The following is a 21,163-nucleotide window of genomic DNA, read 5'->3' as shown; positions in this document are numbered from 1 at the left end:
CGATGCCCTTACTTCCTACCCTACACATTCTCCGACATGCTCCATCCATAGCAAGGGCTCGGTATTTGGAATTCCCTGTGTGTACTGCCCCAGCAAGGCTTTTGTACATGCTTCTCCTTCTCCTTGGAATGTGTCCTCCTATCCTTTTGTAACCCCTGATATATGTTCCCTGAGTACTTTAAATTGCATTATAATAATCTGTTCACTTACTCTCTTCCTCTGTGAAGATTGTTTTCTGAGTAAAAGTCACAGCATAATTACATCTTTATCCTGTGTCTGGGATATAGTCAATGGGACACAAATGAATGTTTGTCTAGTAACTAAGAGAACAAACACATGAATGAATGAGTGAGTGAGTGAATGAATGAATGAATGAATGAGAGTAATGGTTTGGGAATGACTGATTTGCAATATGGAAAGAAAGTTAAGGCAGTAAAGGAAGAAAAGAGATATCTTGTACATTCAGGTTGTTCATCTGTTCCTTTTGCTTATGTGGAAATAAAATTATTTCGTTTCATCAAAAGTTTATTGAGCATCCAGGTTGTGCTATGCACTCTGCTAGATGCTAAGTGAATACAAAGATGAAGATCAAAACAAAGCAAAACAAAATTAAAAAAACAAAAAACAAAAAAACCCCACTTCTTTACTTAATCCAAATTTAAGGCAAATTTGGCTTGAGTCTGAGAAGCCAGCCCGGCCGGGATTCAGCACCAGGGTGTGGCATGCTCTCATCTCACCCTACCCCTCACCCCTGTATCTCAAGGCTGAGCAACAGGTAGTCTTCCAAGTCTTGCTTCTCCTAACCTGCCTGCACTATCGCCTACAAGTACTATTTTATGGTGGATGAGGCACCTGGGGAGGTTAGTGGATTGTGGGTTCTGGCTAAGTAAGGAGAGCTGCAGACACACCTGCCACGTGAGCAGGTAGAAGGCCATCAGGATGGGGGGACTGAGAGTCATGCTGGTGGGGTGAGGGGACACAGGCAAACCAGAAATCTTGGTGCCTGCAGGGCCGGGGTGAAGTGTGTTCTGGTGTGGAGGTGATGGATATGGGGTCTTGGAAGTTGTTCATGAGATGATGCAGAAGAAAAGATGAAGTTGTACGAGTCGAGGAGGGACAAGAGATTCAAGGGTCCCTGGGGACATTAGGGGAGAGAGGACAGAACCCACCCACCCCCACCCCCCGCCCCGGGTCTTCTTGTCTTTCATCTATTCATGTGCTGTTTTTACAGCTCTGTCCACTGTCCTGGGTTCTGAGCATCTAGGACCACGGCAGGTGGAAAGCAGGAGGCGAGGGGGTTGGCCATCTTGCTTTGACATGTTGGGGCATGTTAAGCTTCTTTCTCTTTCCACGTTTCTCTGGAGAGTGGAATCTTATTTTTTTCTTACAGCTCAAGGAAGCTTCTCAGCCTTCCTGGGGATGATTGAAAGCTTGTTTTGTAAAATAACAGTCAGGAAGAAGAGCATGAATGGTTAAAACCAGGTCCTTGTCAGGGGCAGTTTGCTGGGTCGTCGGTGAGTGGCCACACCAGTCTCTATAGGAACAAGCCTACCCACATTCTCATGAACGCAAACTGGAAGGAAGACCAGTATGACACACTTTTGGGGAGGCCACTGGAGGCCTGATAGCTTGTCCTGGCCTAGCCCCAAGTTCCCAGGGTCTTAGGAATGCACCTGGGGTTCACTCTTATCACCTGGAAAGATGGGGAAGCAGATGTCCAGAAAAGGTCCTTAAGACGACATCTTTGTAATCAGAACAGGCCCTGTGTACCCAGGAACCAGCATCAGACTTGTCTTTAGTTTTAGGACAATGTGTGTTCGGGGGTAAGTGGCCTCTAAATTGGGCTGGGGGGGGGGCTACCACAGACTTTAGGGGTTAGAGGCATGTGGGATTGGGAGGTGGATGGGAAGTATAAACACTGCCAGGGGGCGCATAGGATCGTCTCACTGGGTAAAATTACTGTTAGTTTCCATAAAATCCTTTAGGGGATTGGGCCAGAAATTTAATAATCTATGTAGTCCTAAGAGGGCACAGCTCATACCCACTGAGAACACAGCCAGAGAACACAGCCAGTAAACCCAGCGCACATGCAACCGGGTTTAACACCAAGATCAGCCATTTGTGCAAACTCACACGCGTGTGCACCCTAAACGGGGATCAGGCCACGATCTCCTTTCACTCCTGGCCAGAGGCATCAGGACTTCTCAGCCTCCCCCCCCAGCCGCGGACAGCAGACCGTGGGCAACCGCAGAGGGCTCTCGAGGAGGCTCAGGCACTGATCTCCACCTGCCCTGACTCGTCCTGCTCCCGGATTCTCTGCACGCCTGCAGTCCGCAGTGAGCGCGAAGAGCTGCGCGAGCGGCCTGGCGAGCTCGGGGCCCGCGGTGGCGACGTGTGCGTCCGGCCAGTGGCAGGGGAACGTGCTGGGGAGCGCGGGTAGCGGCGGGCTGAGCGGATGGGAAGCCCCGGAGAGCGGCCGGGCACGGGCGGCGACACGGAGTAGCCAGGGGGACCGGGTTCTGTGGTGCTCCGTGGCTCTGTAGCAGGGTTTTCATCTGGCTCTGAGGAATCCTGCAAACACAGGCGACGCAAGGATCAGTTGTCCCCTGAACCCAATCTGGGAGCTCTTTGTTTTAGGGACTGGGACTAAAGAGGCACGCACAGGTTGTGTGTGTAGTGTGTCTCTCGGGAGTTTCCAGCCACACCCGCCACGTCCACTAGACGGCAGACGGCAGACGACACCTTGTGGCCCAGACATGTGGCAGGTACTCAGTAAATGTTAACATGATTCAGAGCCTCGTCTATCCTCTTAAAGTTCTGTCAAGTAGGTCTATTGCATGTGAGCAGAGAAGAGTGGAAGGGCTCTGGCGACCACCAAATAGGTCTTTTGAATAGCCTGGACATGGTGGGAGCTAGGGTGGTCCATGAGATTGTACGGTGACCGTCACTTGTATTGTGATGGGCAGGTCTGCCACTCATTTGCTTGTTTAGCCCTTCACACGTTGTTTTGTCTCTCTGTCTCATTTTCCAATTTCTTAAGTGGGGATTTTTGAAAATACTGCAGAAATACAAAGATTTCTGCAAACATTGCAAAGGAATGGCCACGTCACACGCTCCCTAGCATGCTGTAGGTTCTCATTGACCGAGTAGCTTACCTTATCCTTCAGGATATAGAGTGCCATTGGGTTCTTCCGCTCCTGTTCTCCACTTCGGGGTAGGGTATCTGCTGCATAGGGAAAGAATAGGGAGTCTGGTCCACGGACAGATCTTCTACATCAGTGGTTTTCAACCTTTCTAATGTTGTAACCCTTAAATGCAGTTCCTTATGTTGTGATGACCCCCAACCATAAAATTATTTTTTGTTGCTATTTCATACCTGTAATTTTGCTATTGTTACGAATCGTAAATATCTGTTTTGTAACGATCTTTGAGAAAAGGTCATTCTACCCCAAGAGGGTCATGGCCCACAGGTTGAGAACCACTGCTCTACACCATCCAGCACCTATATTCTGTACCTGCACCCTCTTGACTCTGATAATTCCTCATCGCCCTCTTTTCCTTTTCCCAGGAGGTCTCTCTGATGTGAATGCTGATGGGCTGGGTCCACGGGTAGCTGGGAGCTTACCTTCTGATTTTAGGCGGTCATCATTCTGATCCATGTATTCCAAGGAGTTTTGCTTCTCCAACTTCCTCTTCTTCCTGCAAATCAAACCAGCCCCCCGCCGAGAACAGAGCTATTGACCACAGGACATCTAAGCAATGGACACAGAAAGGGTTCTAATGCCCACAGAAGAAGCCTTGTGATGAGAAGATGGCAAGGAATGGTAGTCTTTGGAATGAGGCACATCTACGTTTGCATGTTAAAACTGTTGTTAGCATTGTGACCATAGGTAGGCTGTTCATTCAGTGTGAGTTTCAGAATTTTCCCCCTTGTAAACTGTAGGTTCTTTGTCTTAAAAGGCAGCACAGTAACCCAGCTAGCTGTCAAACCCAAGGAGAAATCACCATCAACCATGGCAGGGTGGTCAGAGGTAACTGAGCACAGACGCAACTCCAAATACAATGGAAAAATACACTAGGAGGAAAAAATTCAAAGAGCAGAGAATAGAATTGGGAGCTGGGGTGGAGGGATAGCCCATTTGGTAAAGTGACTGCCTTATACACATGAGGGCTTGAGTTAGTCCTAAGAATCCATTTAAAAAAGATAGCTGTAGTCGAATACAGTTGTAACCCCAGGACTGAGAAAGCAAAGGCAGGCAGAAGAATAATACCAAAAGTGTACCTCTGGATCCACACACATGTGCATCCATACATACCCATGCCAATACCAACACGTACCCATACTCATACCTATACACACACACACACACACACACACGGGAGAGAGACCGAGACAGAGAGAGACAGAGAGAAAGACACACAGAGAGAGACAGAGACAGAGACAGAGAGAGAGAGAGAGAGAGAGAGAGAGAGAGAGAGAGAGCACTTGGGAAATAAGGATAAGGCTCAGTAGTAGAATGTGACACCAGATTCAATGCTAAAAACATTCAATAGCTCAATTAACATTAAACTTGGGTCTGAAATAGACTGAAGAAAAACTAAGGTGTAGAAGTTGACTAGTTACCTAGACTTTTTTGAGGGTTTCCAGCAGGCACAAACTGTCACCAGGGTCACAAGGAGGAAGATGCCTCCTGTAGACAAGATGATATAGAGGGAGCTTCTTCCTGAGGAGAGAGAGGCAGAGCGGTAGGGGCACTTTGAGGAGGGGAGCAGGTATGGTGAGTAGAATATTAGCAGGGGAGGGAAGAGAAAAGATCCCAGGCAGCATGGATAGGCAATAGCAGAGCTCACCTGGAGCCTGCCTCCTACGTGTGGCTGTCTTCCAAGCACTTTTAGCCCAACTCTACCCCTGTCTCACTCCCTCTAGACCAGCGGTTCTCAACCTGTGGGTTGCAATCCTCCCCCGCCCAGGGGTGTGTTTGTGAGTGTGTGTGAAACGACCCTTTCACAGGGTCACCTTGCCTAAGACCATCAGGAAACATAGACATTTACATTATGATGTATAACAGCAGTGAAACTAAAGTTATGAAGTAGTGATGAAAATCATTTTGTGGTTGGAAGTCACCTCAACATGAGGAACTGGATTAAAGGGTCACAGCATTAGGAAGGTTGAAAACCACTGCTCTAGACACTCACTCTCCGGAATGCCTTTTGTCCCAGTGGATATTTGTATCTTGGGCAGGCAGGGGAACTTACTATACACAGTGATCTTGACAGGCAGGCTGCGGACCTGGCTGATGGGGTTCTCCACCACACAGCTGTACAGGTCGTCATCTTCCATGAGTACTCGGGTGATGGTGAGCACCTTTTGGTCAGGGGACAGGAGCATTCGGGAGTCATTGAGGAGGGGTTTGCCATCCTTCAGCCACGTGTAGCTAGGCTTGGTGCCATTCTCATGGGAGCAGTTGAGGGTGAAGGCCTCACTGAGCTCCAGCACAGTGGTTGAAGCCACTAATACCTGCGGCCTTGAAATGGGCACTGAGACCCAGAAACAGGAGGATTGAAATGCCTGTGAGTTATAGTCTACAACACGCTTCCTTCCCCTTCTTTATTCTCTACCTTCAACATCTAATAGTTCAGTCTGTTGGCTGAGTCCCTCCAGAGGTCTCTAACTTACTCCTGTCCCACAATCTATCCATCCATCCATCCATCCATCCATCCATCCATCCATCCATCTATCCATCCATCCATCCATTTATCCATCCACCCATCCATTTACCCATCCATCCACCCATCCACCCATCCACCCATCCACCCATCCACCCATCCACCCATCCATCCACCCATCCATCCACCCATCCATTCTTCATCCACTTAGTCAAGCAACTTCTAGACTGAACAACAAAGTCATGATGAATGTCTTCTAAATACCCTTCTTCCTAAATGCCATTTCAAAACCACTGGGCTTTTCTTAAATTGATCAAGCCTGGGAGACATTTCAGCTGGAGGAAACCATGTTCAACTCTCTAGGTTTAACACTGGACTCTATCAGTTGTATGAGCTTGGGTTACTCTTTGTACCTCTGAAGAGAGTAACATTATCTATCCCTTCATTATTGTAAATGTTAAGTGGGCTGGCCCACGCATGGGCCTCTATCCATGTTAGCTGTGCCTAGGTACCACCTTCTAATTACCACTCAGCCTTTGCGTTGCATTTTCTTGGGTCTAGCCTTAGTCCCAGTCTGGTTCTGCCTGCTTCCCTGCCGAGTGCTTTACCATCCACGGTGAGGTTGATGGTCTTCTCCCCGGTGAAGGTGTCGTCAGTGATGGAAATCTCCACTTCATAGGTTCCCTCATCCGCCAGCTGCAGGTCGCTGAGAAGCAAGGAGCCATTTTCAAAGAGCCGGATACGGTCTCGATAGTCAGGCCGCAGAGTGCCAATGACCTCTGTGCCTATAGACTGCACCACGGTCACTGGCTTGTCACGCTTCAGCTGCCACTTCACCACGGGCTTGTCGCTGCTGGTGCTACTGTACTGCACGGAAAGCAGGGCCGACTTCCCCACTGTGCCGTGGATCAGACGTACTGGGCTGGTGATGTTCACCCCCTCCAGGGGGACTGCAAACAGAGGCCCATTGGGGAAGAGGGCAGTGTCAGGCCCTCAGCTCCATAGCCCATTTCCAACTTCAAGCCCTGAAATCTTCCTCACACCTTCAGACCCTTAACTTCCTGTCAGTCCTGGCTTCTTACCCATCAGCGCCATCTCCTCTCCTATGGAAGTTCTTTGCTCCCTCTCCCCCGTCTTTCTTTCCTCATAGCCATCCTGAATCTTCTACGGCTTTGTCTCTCTTGCATTTTCCTCATTGCCTGTCTTCTGCACTTATACACAGTCTACATGTTCCTTTCATAGAAATATTTATTGAACATCCTATGAGTCAAGTTTGATATGGAGGTAGTATGGCAGGAAATAGAGAAAACATGGGAAATTAGGTTCACAAAGAAAGAGGAACGTGAACTAAGACAGTGCTCAGGAAGAGGAAGCCCAGAGTCCCCAAACACACAGGCACTTCCTAGGCATACCAAGAATCACTCTGCCCTTACCCCAGGTATAACTGCATCTTACCAGGAGGACTCAATAGAAAACAGTTCTGTAACTAGAAAGGACGTTCTAGGAACCCACCTAAATCCCAGCCCCATTTGTGTTCTCTACAGAGGAAGAATTTGAATGGAGAGAATAAAGAATTTGGAACCTTAAGGCCTTCTCAGATGGGGGTCTACTCCTTATTGGCTGGGTACATTTAGAACAATCTTTCTAAGCCCCATTCTTCTCGTTTATATAATAAAAATAGTGACTATAAACCAGGCCCTAAACTATTATCCCATCTCTTTGGAAGTAGAGGCAGGAGGGTCAGAAATCCAAGATCATGACTACACAGTAAGTTGAAGCATGAGGCCAGCCTAGGACACATGAGACCCTGTCAAAAGGGGGTGGGGGGAGAAAACTAGGAAAGCAGGGCTGTGTTCTTCCATCTCTTCTTTTCCTTGTACTAGATGGTCCTGACCAAACCAAGAGCTAAGTGAGCTAAAAGGTTGGTTATGGTAAACGTCTTTTATTTAAACAGCTTTTATTTGCTAAACTCGTTCAATTCTCTTTAAAGAGCAGGTGCTTTGTTAAGTATGAGTTCCTTCCTGTACAAGGTCAAGGAAAGACCACTTTTCCAACTCGCCATGGCTCAGGTTTTTTCTTTGTACAATAAAGTAGTTAGGTAGACCAAATGATCGCTAAGCAATTTCCAAATCTCACATTCTACCATCATCGGCCAGATATCCCCAAACCTCAAGAGATGGCCTGAAGATTAAAACTGTTATAGGTGGGATTAGCTGAATACCACTTGCTTGGAGGAAGGAAGTCTTAAGTTGAGGAAGTTAGAATGGCCAAAGACTGAGTTCAAGGCCAGCTTGGTCTACAAAGTGAGTTCCCGGACAGCCAGGGCTATACAGAGAAACCCTGTCTCGGAAAAAAACAAAAAACAAAAAACAAACAAACAAACAAACAAACAGAATGGTCAAAGATAATAACTATTTGAAAACTTGTTCTTTTGTCCCATCTTGTCTTCTTTCTCTCTCTCTCTCTCTCTCTCTCTTTCTCTCTCTCTCTCTCTTTCTCTCTCTCTCTGTCTCCTTCCTTCCTTCCTTCCTTCCTTCCTTCCTTCCTTCCTTCCTTCCTTCCTTCCTTCCTTCCTTCCTCCCTCCCTTCCTTCCTTCCTTCCTTCCTTCTTGTTTTTTTGAGACAGGGTTTCTCTGTATAGCCCTGGCTGTCCTGGACCTCACTTTGTAGATCAGGCTGGCCTCGAACTCAGAAATCCGCCTGCCTCTGCCTCCCAAGTACTGTGATTAAAGGCGTGCTCCGCCACGCCTGGCTCCCATCTTGTCTTGACAGTCTTGCTATGCTGTCCAGGCTGACCTCTATCTCACAATCCTCCTGTCTCTACCTCCAGAGTACTGGGATGACAGAAGTATGCCCAAACACCCATCTCATAAGTGTTGTCATATTGATTTTGGAGACAAATTCTCAGGTATGCAAGACTGTTCTCAAACTGGCTATATAGCCAAGAATGGTCTTGAATTTATGATCTTCCTGTCTCTATCTACCTCCTGAGTCCTGAGATTGTAGATGTGTCACCACTCACAGTTTATGCAGTGCTTAGGATAGTCCTAGGGCTTCATGCATACTACGCAAGTACATTTTCAATTGAGTTACATTCCAGCACCTCAAACATTACTTTTAAAGACTTATTTTTATTTTATGTAAATGAGTGTTTTGCCTGAATGGATGTATGCACACCACATGTGTGCCTGGTGCCCAGGGAAGAAAGAAGAGGGTGTCAAGGCCTGTGGAAATGAAGTTACAGATAGTGTTACCTTTCCATAGGTGCTGAGAATTGAACCTGGGTCCTCTGCAAGAACAAGTGCTCATAACTGCTGAGCCATCTCTCCAGCCTTAAAGGTTATTATTTTCTTTGTTTTTTAATTATCTGTATGTATGTGTGTCTGTGCGAATGCATATTATATGAGTATGGGTGCCTGTGGAGGCCAGAAGAGACATTGGGTTATTTGGGATAGAAGTTAGAGGCTCTTGTGAGTCACTTGGCTTGAGTGCTGGAAACTGAACTCAGGTCTTTTGGGAAATCAAGAAGTGTTCTTAACTGCTGAGCCTTCTCAAACATTTTTTTTTTTTAAACAATGCAACTCTAGCTAGCCTGCAACTTGCTATATATACCAGGCCGACACACCTGCCTCTGCCTCCAAAGTGCTGTGGTTAAATGCATTTCACATCGTTCTTGGCCTCATCTCAAGCACTTTTTAAAGCAAAGTATTTTTGTTTTTAGAAAAATCTTACATAAAAAATGGAAATAAATGAAAGATGGTCCATCTACCTTATTTGCTTTGGCAGAAGAGATGATGGGCTCCTGCGTTCTCTCCTTCCCACTAACTGAGAGAAGCTTTTCATTTCTATGGTCCTGTGTATCAGACTGATATCCACTTGGCCAGACGTTCTGTAACGTTTTCTCTCAACGTTCAGTATTGCCATGATTTAAATGGGGTTACATGTCTAACACCTATAGGTTCCATTCTCACCTAGACTTAGAAAAGCAAGTCTAGCAATTTCAAATTTCCCTAAGCAGACAAAGGAGCTTGCTGTGTATGACTTGGTGATGTTCAAATAGTGAGGAGGGATTTGCTCACTTCTCAGAACCCGGTCTGAAATTGTAGGATCAGTACATGCTATGTGTGGAGTCCCTCAGAGGCGTGCAAACTGGAGTCAGGGAGGGCTGGAGAGGGGCAGTAATGGTTAATTTGCATACTGCTCTCACAAAGGACCCAAGTTTATGTCCCAGCACCCACATCAGGTGGCTCTCAAGTACTCATAACCCCAGCTCCAGGGGATCTGATGTCCTCTGTGAACACTTAATACATACATGCACATATGTAACACATACATATAAAAAAATAAAATAAATATTTTAAAAATTTGAGGGGTTGGAGAGATGGCTTAGCAGTTAAAAGCATTGACTGCTCTGCCAGAAGACCTGAGGTTCAATTTCCAGCACCCAAATGGCAGCTTACAAGTTTCTATAACTTCAGTTTCAGTCCCAACGTCACAGAATCACACACATAGGTAAAAAAACCAATGCACACAGAATAAAAATAAATTAATCATTAAAAATTAAAAAATTTGAATAACAGCCCTGCTGTGGTTTGAATGTGTTTTGTCCCTCCAGTGTTTGTGTGTTGTTAAGCCTTTTTCCCCAAGGTGGTGTTAATAGGAAAGAGTGGAGTAGCTTAGCTCTCTGGGAGCAACGTCCTTGGAGGGAATTAAGAAAGTTATTGTGCTAATTCTCCAGAAATTAAATTGTTATAGAATGAGCCTAAGCTCTCTCTACCCCGTGTCGGCTTCCCGTTTTGCTGATCTCTCTTCTCATAGGCATTCTTTGATGCCATCTATTGTGCCATGATAGGACAAAGTTCAGGGTATTTTCCAGAGCTGGTGTTATATCGTTTGGAAGTCCTACCTCCAAAACTATGAGTTAAATAAACTTCAATTCCTTAGAAACTGTTCAGTCATGCAGTGAAACTGCATTTCATTATAGAAGTGCAGAACTGACTAATACAGATCTCAGGCACCAAATTCTGAGGCTTCTCATTTCCTTCTACCAGCAATATTCCTGGGTCTTGGACAAGTAGGAGGTATTAATAACCTTTATCTCTCCTGTAATCTCTGATCTCTTTCTCTTGGGCTTCCCTGGGTTATATTGTCTCCTCTTCCAATCCAAGCTTTTTAGTAGCCATTTCTGGTGATCTTTCTCCCTCAATTTTGCTTTTTTTTTTTTTTTTAATAAATCAATTTAGATTAAATTGTGGATAAAACCATGGAGAAGACGAAGCCTTTGCCTCCTAATTTGCCCTAGCTCAGGCGGCTGCCCTCCTTATGTTGTGAACATGGGTATGCCCACAAGCAGAAGGGATGCACGCATACTCATTGTAAGACGATGGCGCCATCTTTCTTAGACTCTGATGACAAGAACATTTTTGCTAAGCATGCACAGTTGCCTAGAAACTGGAAAGAATCTAAGTTTGGGTTTCATAACTTTCAGGAGACACAGAGAACTGGGACAGGAGCCAAAGCAGGACACAGAAATGAGGAAATGGCTAACACCTCAGGCTCAGAGTGGTAATAAAAGGAAGGATTATTCAACCTGGAGAAGCAATTAGCGTAATCATTGTCTCTGAGGCATCATTGTGTAGAAAGTCTCTGTTCCCACCACAGGCAAAACAAAAGGAACTTTCCATGTCTACAAGATGTTCCTATCTAACTAAACAGTGCCCTGGTGTTTGGGTCAGTAGCTTCTGCTCAAGGAGGATTTGACCTCCCGAGACACTGAGGAAATGCAAACTTCAAGAGAGTGCCCAAGGACCTGTGCTTTCTTTATGCCCCAACCCTTTAAAGAATCACCTCTACTGGTTTTCATACCTTTATGGGACAAAGTCTTCATTTTGCCTTAAAGTCACCTTTCAAAAGCATCAGTGGGTTGGTGCCAAACTCATGCTGTAGGACTTACCTCTCTTCACCGTACCCATGTTCTCTAGCGCTAGAGACCACACTTGTACCCTTTTTTACTTGAAGCAAGTTTTGTTTGCTTAGGTCTATCTCCTTCCATTCATTTGACCAACATAGATGCCTTTTCCTGGGCTTTTCCCAAATGTATTACTTCCATTTTGAAATGTGGTCACCACACCCCTTATACAATAATCCAAGGGCAGCAAGAGTTTGTCCTTTGAAAGGAAGAATATTTTGTTTTCTGCTTTTGGTCTTTAACATCTTCCTTCCTATTTAATAATGATTCTGAGATGATCTTGAGCTAGGCAAGATAGATAAGCACAGAGGAAAAAGAGACAAGCTGTATGGTGCTTGAATGCTGATGTAACCATAGGGCTACATTACAGAAGACACCACAAGATTGCTCAGTTAGAAAAAGTCAACTTTACCTGTACCACATAACATCACCTGGGGTCAGCAAGACCAACAAAAATAACTATCGTCTGTCCTTTAATTCAGTCTTATGATATATCTTTTGCAAACCGTATTTCAAAACATTAATAATAGCAAAATAATTATTATTAATAATAATAATTTGACCTATAATTTAATACACTACTATTTAAATCTCAGGAGACTTCCTTTCTTATTGTTATCAAGACAGATCAATCAACAGAGTAGACTAGAGAAGACTTGCATATGATGACCCAATTTATGACAAAGGTGACCATAGTGTAGCAAGGAGAGGTTTGTTGTCCTTGTATGACAGGACCACTGATTCAGAGTTGCTTCCCCCCTTTGCCCTTTTCAAAGGTGCCCCTCCCTCTCTAACGCTTTTGTACTATTATACTACTCTCTTTTGCCAGGCATTCCCAATTCTGAAAGAGAAGTCCTGGTGCAACTGTCCTGCTAGGAATCGAGGTACTCTAAAGAGATACTGTGCTGTCCCTATGACCATCAGATATTGAAACAATGGTCTCCAAGGAACTGGAGTGCCTCAGGAACCTTATGATCGGAGAAGAAAAGGTTAAAGCCTGATACCTAGCCAGGGGGAAGAGTTCCTGTCAACCATCTTGCTCAAACAATGATGGGTCAGGACCACATCCTGTTGACCAGGACTATTTAGTTTTTTTTTTTTTCTTCATTCTTTTAAAAAGATTTATTTATTTATTTATTACATGTAAGTACACTGTAGCTATCTTCAGACCCTCCAGAAGAGGGAGTCAGATCTCAGTAAGGATGGTTGTGAGTCACCATGTGGTTGCTGGGATTTGAACTTCGGACCTTCGGAAGAGCAGTCGGGTGCTCTTACTCACTGAGCCATCTCACCAGCCCCTGTTTAGTTTTATATATACCTCTTGCTCTCTGTATAAACCTAAACTTCTTGTCTGTCCCCCAAAGCCTGACTTGTAGGAGGGGTCACTGGGCTTGTTTCTGTTCCTCTTCCCTATGTGGCTACACTGGATATCCTTTCTCTGCTTTTTTACTAGTATTTGTTTTCTTCTTCTTTTTCCATTTGTTTACTTGCTTGTTTGTGGAGGGCACCGTATGGGTCCTAATGCACACTTCAGTTCTCTCCTCCCATTATGTGTGTGCCTGGGATCACAGTTAGACTGTGAGACTTGGCAACAAGTACCTACTGACTGAATCACCTCACCAATCCCTTACTGCCTTTTTAATTGGCCCATAGAGGAAAAGTGTCTGAGCCTAGCTTGTTAGAGTTGCCAGGGCCAAGTCTCTGACTCTAACAGTTCTGGTAACATTATCTAATAGTTAGGTCCTGCTAACTCTGGTGACCTTTGTAACTCTCTCCTTACTCTTTGGTTATGTGCACTGGCCGACATAAAACACATACACTCACGTCAGGTTTAACTTGAAGAAAATAATGACCATTTAAAAGAACTATAGGAGTTAGTCAGTCCCAGGAGGTTGAGGTCCACTGAGTGTTCCAGAGAAGAAAGGAGGAGGTGCATAGCTTGGATGAGAAAGAACTCTACTCAACGCTTACCCTTCCTGACTTACACTCCACTCCCACAAAATGTTTGTATTCCTCCCCACCAATGTGTCTGTGTGCATGCACATGCACAGATGCTCACTTATGCAGAGGCCAGAGGTGGACACTGCATGTCCTTCTCTATTACCCTCTGCCTTATTCATGGAGACAGGGTCACTCTCTGAACCTGGAGCTAGGCTAGAAGTCAGGAAGCCCCAACAATCTTCCCGTCTCCTCCATAACTCCTCATGCTGGGTTGAACAGGCATGAACTTGACAACACCAGTCTTTTTATGTGGGTTCTGAGCATTTGAGTTCAGATCTTTATACTATGCAACAAGTACTCTGATCTACCGGCTCCCCTGAGCGATCTCCTCAGGCTCTAAGGTGGAACTTGAAGGATGATAGCCCCTAACAGACAACGTTTGAATAAACAGGGTCCTTCCCACTACTGACCACTGAGTGGCAGGTTGCCTGGACTTATTCCAGTAACAATCATTATAACAAATAGTGCTGGGAGGTAAACATATTGGGCATACTTCAGTTCTACATATACTGAAGATATAAGTATGAAAGGGTAAACAACATTTTAAACAGGCCTGAGAATAGATATAGACTCCCTAGAGTACACATACACACAGACACACACACACACACCCTAAAACACAAAACAGGTAACAGGAAGCCGAGTGTGGTGGCTTATGCCAATAATCCCAGCAATTAGGATGAGGCAGAAAAATTGCTGTGAGGCCAGACTGAGCTGCTATAGTGAATTTCGGGGTAGCCTAGGCTATTGATTAAGAGTCTAGTTCAAATAAAAATCAAAGGCATCAGAAAAAGAACGCAACAAGAACAAGAACAAGAACAACAAAACATCCAGGCAACCCAATAGAAAGCTGTGCAAATATTTTTGAACAAGGGCTGGAGAGATGACTCAGCAGTTGGGAGCACACACATCCAGAGGACCAGCGTTTGATTCCTAATATCACTTGTACTGGGTGACATGCAACCACTTGTAAGTTCATCATGTATATACTCAAAACACACACACACACTTAAAATAATAAAAAACAAATACTCTTTTAAAAGACTTGGAACAGATATTTCAGAGGTAAATATATCCAATTGGCTGATAAAAATATGAAAAAATGCAACTTGATTATCAAGGCAATGTAAGTTTAAACTATAATTTGATTTCATTTCATACTAGCTAGGACAAGAAGACTGGGAGATGATTGTCTCATGAAGGCATTAGCTTTATCAATGGGTTGATTCATCAATGGTTAGTTCTAAGAGGGCTATTAAAATGTAGGGCCTGCGTGGAGGAATAGGTCGCCACCTTGGAGTCACTTGGTTCCAGTGCTTCTGGGCCTGTGTTTAGTGGCAGAACATTACAATGTTAGAGAACACGAGGGAGAGCAAATCAGCTCATGGCAGTGTATATTGTAGACAAGAATCTGCACGTATACTCTGTAACTTGGATAATCACATGGGAGGAATGGGAGACTCAGTGGCCTTAGGCCTATGTGAATACCCCCACTATACACACACAGAAAGAGAGAGAGAGAGAGAGAGAGAGAGAGAGAGAGAGAGAGAGAGAGAGAGAGAGAGAGAGAGAGAGAGAGAAGAGAAAAAAAGCACATGAAGAAATAAGAAGAAAGGTACCAACCATGAATTAAAAAGAGAAGGCTCGACCGCCTGACTGGAGGGACAACTGCTGTTTGGATTGAGTCTTCATCTTTGTTCTTGTTCCCTACAGAATGGGCTACTTAGTGATGGTCTGAGTAAAGCAAATCTGTGAATGGCAATAACTCCTAGACTGCTGGCTCTGTGAATAACGTGCTGCTTAAAGATTCACTTTCGGCTTCTGTAGTAACAGGCAACACAAACTACTTGGGTTCATAGCTTGGTGAGTGAGAAGCCAAAATAAACATAGCCAAGTCATAAAAGTGGAGTGGAGAAAGATTTATTACCTGAAGTAGCGAAGGAAAAACATAAGATTTATTTCTAAACCAATGTCCTCTTTCAACAAAGGAAGAGCCTATACACATTCATACAGAGGCTGGCCAAACCCTAAGCTTCATCGCGTATACCCTGGGTATGTCAGTATGGTGTGGAGTGTATGTTTAGAAGATTACAGTGATGACAGTAATGCTTTTAAGCATGCTCAGCTTGCATCACCAAGTTTATGCTGAAAATGAAGGTTCTCAGAAGGCACATTAATACAGAAGTCATCTTTGAAGGTGCCTGCTTCAGTGGCTAAAAGCCACTGAAATAAACATATAACTGGGTGATTCTGAGGTGATAGCATGATTTATTCTTATTTTGAGACAAGGTTTCACTATGTAGCCTTGGCTGGCCTGGAATTACTATGTAAACTAGAGTGGCCTTGAACTCACACAGATCCTCCTGCCTCTGCCTCCCCCAAAGTATTAGATTAAAGGTGCATGCCACCAACCTAGCCATATCTGTTTCTTTGCCTAGGAGATGATTATATAAGCTCATTCACTTGTTACAGGAACATCAGACTATATCCTTAAGCCTACTTCTTTTTCCTCTATGGCATCCTCGATTACACCATTTGTTAAACTGAGAATCATCACCACTGCCCCTTAATAGTGAATTTCGGCTAAGAAGATATTGCGTGTGATAGCTCATACCTGTAATCCCAGAACTCAGGAGGCTGAGGCATGAGAGCTGTCTTAGGCTCAGGCTGACATGGACCACAGTGTCAGGCTGTTCTCAGTATCTACCCACTTCTCCAAACTTAGCACAGAAACTAGGAGCAGAAGACTCCAGAGAATAAAACTGCCATTGTTTGGATTCATACCTTTTAATGTTCATCAAGGTGTCAACACCTTAGACTCTGGAAAAGGTGTATTTGAACATTCTTTGAATCATGCTATGGTGAGTTTAAGAAGCTAAATTTGGCCAGATTTGAGGTCAGCAAGATGGTTTGTTGGGTAATGGTTCTTTTCACCAAAGCTGACACCTGGGACCCACAGAGAAGAAAAAGAAAACTGGCTTCTGAAAGTTGTCTTCTGATCTCTATAGTTTTGTGTCCCACTCCCACAAAATAAGCAGATAACTGTGAAAACAAAAGAGGAGGAGGCTGTGGTGAAGAAACCTGACAGTCCACATCAGAACTTGAACTTCGTTTTATGTGTATGAGTGTTTTGTCTGTGTGTATGACATGCACAGATGTGTGCAGTGCCCGTGAGTATTAGGGGCGGGGGGGGGGTGGGGAAGGATGGTCAGAAGAGGCCACCATGTGGGTGCTTGGAACCAAACCTAGGTCTTCTGCAAGAGCAGCAGGCACTTTTAACTGAGTCATCTCTCTGACCCATTCCAGCCAATCTTAATACTACATTTTCCAGCTTTCATTGCAGTTAGGGATGGACATGTGTCAAAGTTCTAGTCAAAAGAATTAGTGGAATTGAAATGTACCACTCAGAGACATATTTTGGAAAACCCTCCCTTATATGTCTCTTTATGGTTGTGTTTGTTAATTCATTAAGGTTTTTTTGTTTGTTTGTTTGTTTTTTAATTCTCTTTGGCCAGGCAAGATGGAGACTGGGAAATCTATAAATTTGAGGCCACTCTGGTCTAAATAGCACCTTCCAGGCCAGCCAGAACTATAGTAAGAAGACCCTATCTCAAACAAACAAACAAACAAACAAACAAGTTCTCTATCTGGAATAAATAGAGGCAAACCCCACAGTTGTCCATGGACACACACTGAAATAGACAGAATCCCATGAGCTAAGCGTCTTGCTTGAGGGCTCTATGCAGTACCACCCCTTGTTTCCCACTACCACTTCATTCCACTGACACATAATTAATAACAAAAACTTAAATGTTGGAGTTTGTCTGTTCCAGGAGCTCGAATTTTCCAAAATAAAACTGTAAAGATGGCAGAGACCTCTTTCAGAATTTGTACTTTTATGGCTTGATACAATAACAGTACAATAGTCTATGGCCCAACATTTAGCTCTCATAGGTTATAGCTAACATTGTTTGTTTTGGAAAGGATCTTATGTAGCCCAGGCTGTACTCAAACTCACTGTATAGTCAAAGACGGCCTTCGGCCCCTGATCCTCATACCTCTCTCAAGTGCTGAGATTACAAGCATACACCACCATGCCTGCCTCATAACTAACATCTTATTGGCATAGTTTATAATTAAAAAATAGCTTTGATGTGGGCTAACCTACATCTCCTCAAACTCACATGCTGAAGTCCTCCTAATCTCCACCCCAAGCCCTGCACCTCACAATCCGATTTCTTTTGGCAGTGGGGTCTTTTCAGAGACAAGGAATTAAGATGAGGTCATACTGTAGTAGGGTGGATCCACTTCCGCACAAGTCCTTGTAAGACTGGGACATTCGAACACTGACACGCAAACAGGAAAACGCCACCTGAAGGCTGGAATTTTGCTGCCACAAGCCAAAGAAGCCTGGGACAGATCTGTCCTTAGTGCTCTCAGAGGGAGTGTGGCATGTCGGTACTTTGATCTCTAAGGTCTGCTTTTCAGAACTGCAAGACACCAACTTTCTGCTACCTAAGCCGCCTAGTCTGTGTTATTTTGTTTCATGGGCTCAGAGGAATGAAATCGGCCTCCATCCTCATCTATTTTGCCTTGTTTCTCCTTCAGTGCCTCACTGAAGACCAAGAGATCTAAAAAGTAAAACTCACCCTGCCAGTTCCCAAATCAAAGATCATGCAGCGTCCCCATCGACCATTTATAGACTCAGTCTCATTTTCTGAGAAAGGTTTACAAGGCTTCTACTGAACTCAGTTCACACTTTTCCCTAAGCAATGCTGAACTTCTGGGCTCCGCCTAAACACACGATACTATTTCAAGCTCTTGACCTTTGTCCCAACAATAATCTCGCTCACGCTCCTACCTATTTTCCCCGTCTTCTGAGATTCAGTGCATACTTTCTATAAGGAAACATTCCCTGGGTCTCAACGCCCACCAGCATCCTGCCCCACCAGCCCCAGCATCCTGCCCCACCAGCCCCAGCTTCCTGGATGGAGGCAGGTGACTTTTTTTTTTTTTTCTGATTCCTGCTTTTTGTTAAAATGATCTATGTATCCGCTTGCCACATTAAGATGTGCATTTCTAGGTTCCCTGTAATTGTGTGTATGAACATATAAATATCTACAGTACTTAAAATAAGACCAGTTCTCTATAGTGTTACTAGGGGGCGCTACAAGAGGTAGGTGTCTATGGCTTGGAGTAAATTATGACTAGGACTGACTGCTATCCTAAACCAGGAGGCTCATTATCTACAAAGTTTCTTTCATCTTTCACGATGTTTGACACTCAGAGAAGCCACAGTAGAGGTTTGGGAGGTGCAAAACCAAGATTTCCCCTCCCCCTTCTCCCACCAAGAGCTCACATAAGCCCTTAAAAAGAATGCTGGTCTGGCCCACGCCAGCAAGTCATCCCATAAGAAGTGGCATGATGCCTTTCCAGCTAATGTACTGAATGCCGTGGGCGCTCCAAAGTCATGCAGCCTTTCGGGGAGGGGGCCGGGGGCCAGGCGGGAAGCACAGGGAATGAACAGATATATTCAACATTGACTCCTGAATTCACTGAGATGCTTCCCACGGCCACTGAGCGCTCTCCCCTCCTCCAGCCCCGAAGGTATCAGGCTCTGCTCTCCCCTTCCCTCTGTCAAATGCCCCCCAGTTCTTTTCTCTAGACCCTCTGATCTCTTACCTGGCTGGATGAGAAGCAGGTAGACAAAAGGAGAGAGGCGCAGAGCCCTGGAGGCTCTTGACAGGGCTCCCCTTTCTCTCTTCATTTTGGGTGGCGTTCTCCAGCTCTGGTGCAGACAATTAGCATGATTTCTCCACTCCGGGCACGTCCCTTTGTACCACTCGGAGTTTCTCTGCCCGAGCACAACCCTGCCAACTTCCCTCTGAATACACAGAGCTCTGTGTGTTGCTGGCCTTGTTCTCTCCTCTCGCTTTGCTCAGACCTAGCATTTTCTACTTTCCAAGCCCTTCGCCCCTTAGTTTGGACAGGAGTATCTGTTTAGATGTTAATAGCAGGTTCCATCCTATGGGGCTCAGGTGGTCCAGTGGTTCTTGGCTTGTCTTTCAATAAAGTCCCACTCCCAAGGCAGAGGCAGATCTGGGCTCATAAATGTGTTCCAATTTAGAAGGCTCCACCTCACATTCCTCCTTCTGTTTCAGGACGGACTTCTAATAAGAGAGAAAAGGTGGCCGGGTGGGTATGGGAGGGGGTGTTTTTTGGATATCTCGAGAAATGAGAGACGTCAAAGAATTACTGAAGAAGTGGTGTTTTAGCCCACAAGAAGAAAATTGGAAAAGGGTTTGATTTCGGTTACTTTCATGCCTGTTCTAGTTGGGATTGTCTCTTATCACAGGTTCAGATAGATGCTGGGAGTGTCTTTCCAGAGTCCACTGTCATCCCCTTCCCTGCAGTCAGTGCTCTAGGACATGTCAGAGTAAAGATGAGGTTAATGCTCCACACTCCGGCACCCTTGGGTTCTCCCATCAGTGTGATAGCCTAGCCTGCCTCCTGGCCATGCCTTCTCATAAAACGCTCGGTAACTCTGCAGTAATGGAATGGACTCAGTATCTTTGAGCCCTTGAGTTTTACCTCTGTAAAATGGCTAAAACAATGGCCTCCCCGGAGGAATTGTTGGGAGGATTGGTGAAGGTTGCTACAGAACACCCAGCAAATTCTTAGTTAGGAGAAATCATTTAAGTGAGTGTGCCGGGCTCACCCGTAGTCCCAGCACTAAGGAGGCAGAGGCAGGAAGACTGGGAGTTCAAGGCCAATCTGAGGTTCACAGTGATACCCCTGTTTCAAAAAACCGAAACAGGGGCACGCCTGTGATCTCAGCACTTGCAGGGTTGAGCCCTTGGAAAACTGCTCTGAGTTTGAGACAAGTTTGGGCTACATCATGAGTTCCAGGCTGAGCTGGGCTGCAACATGAGACCCCCATCTCAGCAGAATGAAACAGAAACCCCAAATGAATCAACAAAACACCAAAAAAGGGCATTTTATTTCTATTTTATTTTTCTTAGTTACACATGAATATACTTAATCTTAAAGTAAAAATTAGTCTATGTTGATAGACTTAAAATTTGAAAGCCACCCATCAGGCTTCCCCCCTAGTTTTAGTTCCCCCCCTTTAATTTTATGCTAAAACATTTAAATTAAGACAGAATTCATATATCAGGAAATTCACCCTTTTAGAATGTACAGTTCAGTGGCTTTAGTATTTTCACAAGGTTCTGAGACTACCACAAATGTCTAATTTTAGTTAGCTTTCCCTATGTAACACTTCTATTCTTAGTTGTCACTAACTGTATTTCCTCTCCCCAGCCCCATCTACTTTCTGTCTATTTTGCCTGTTGTAGGTATGCTATCTCCGTGACACCATACCACGTGGATTTTGCCTATATGGGTATGCTATCTATATTGATGGCACCACACCTGTTTATGGAACTTTTTATGGAGCTCCCAAACTGTTTTCCAAAGAACCTAACTCATTTACATTCTCGCTAGCAGTTCCCAGGTGGCACTGTA

At 44.8% G+C, this 21,163-nt stretch overlaps 1 protein-coding gene across 2 annotated transcripts; it reads right to left on the bottom strand.

Moving 5' to 3' along the window:
* Positions 1-507: 507 nt before the first annotated feature.
* Positions 508-19,724, bottom strand: Hepacam (hepatocyte cell adhesion molecule). Of its 2 annotated transcripts, none has more exons than XM_006510638.3 (7): positions 19,319-19,724; positions 6,276-6,373; positions 5,257-5,538; positions 4,625-4,724; positions 3,626-3,699; positions 3,156-3,226; positions 508-2,571 (listed from the first exon to the last, which is right to left on the bottom strand). In XM_006510638.3, exons 3-7 carry the CDS (start codon positions 5,387-5,389, stop codon positions 2,269-2,271), a joined length of 681 nt encoding a protein of 226 aa, XP_006510701.1. In that variant the 5' UTR covers positions 5,390-5,538; positions 6,276-6,373; positions 19,319-19,724; the 3' UTR covers positions 508-2,268. The 2 variants fall into 2 exon arrangements, with proteins under 2 accessions (XP_006510701.1, NP_780398.2); NM_175189.4 differs by having other exon boundaries at positions 6,276-6,617; positions 19,319-19,474.
* Between the last annotated feature and the right edge of the window lie 1,439 nt (positions 19,725-21,163).

Source organism: Mus musculus, chromosome 9 (genome assembly GCF_000001635.26).
Source record: "Mus musculus strain C57BL/6J chromosome 9, GRCm38.p6 C57BL/6J".
Taxonomy (NCBI): Eukaryota; Metazoa; Chordata; class Mammalia; order Rodentia; family Muridae; genus Mus; species Mus musculus.
Note: the sequence above shows the minus strand (reverse complement) of the source record. Positions and strands in the feature narration are given on the sequence as shown.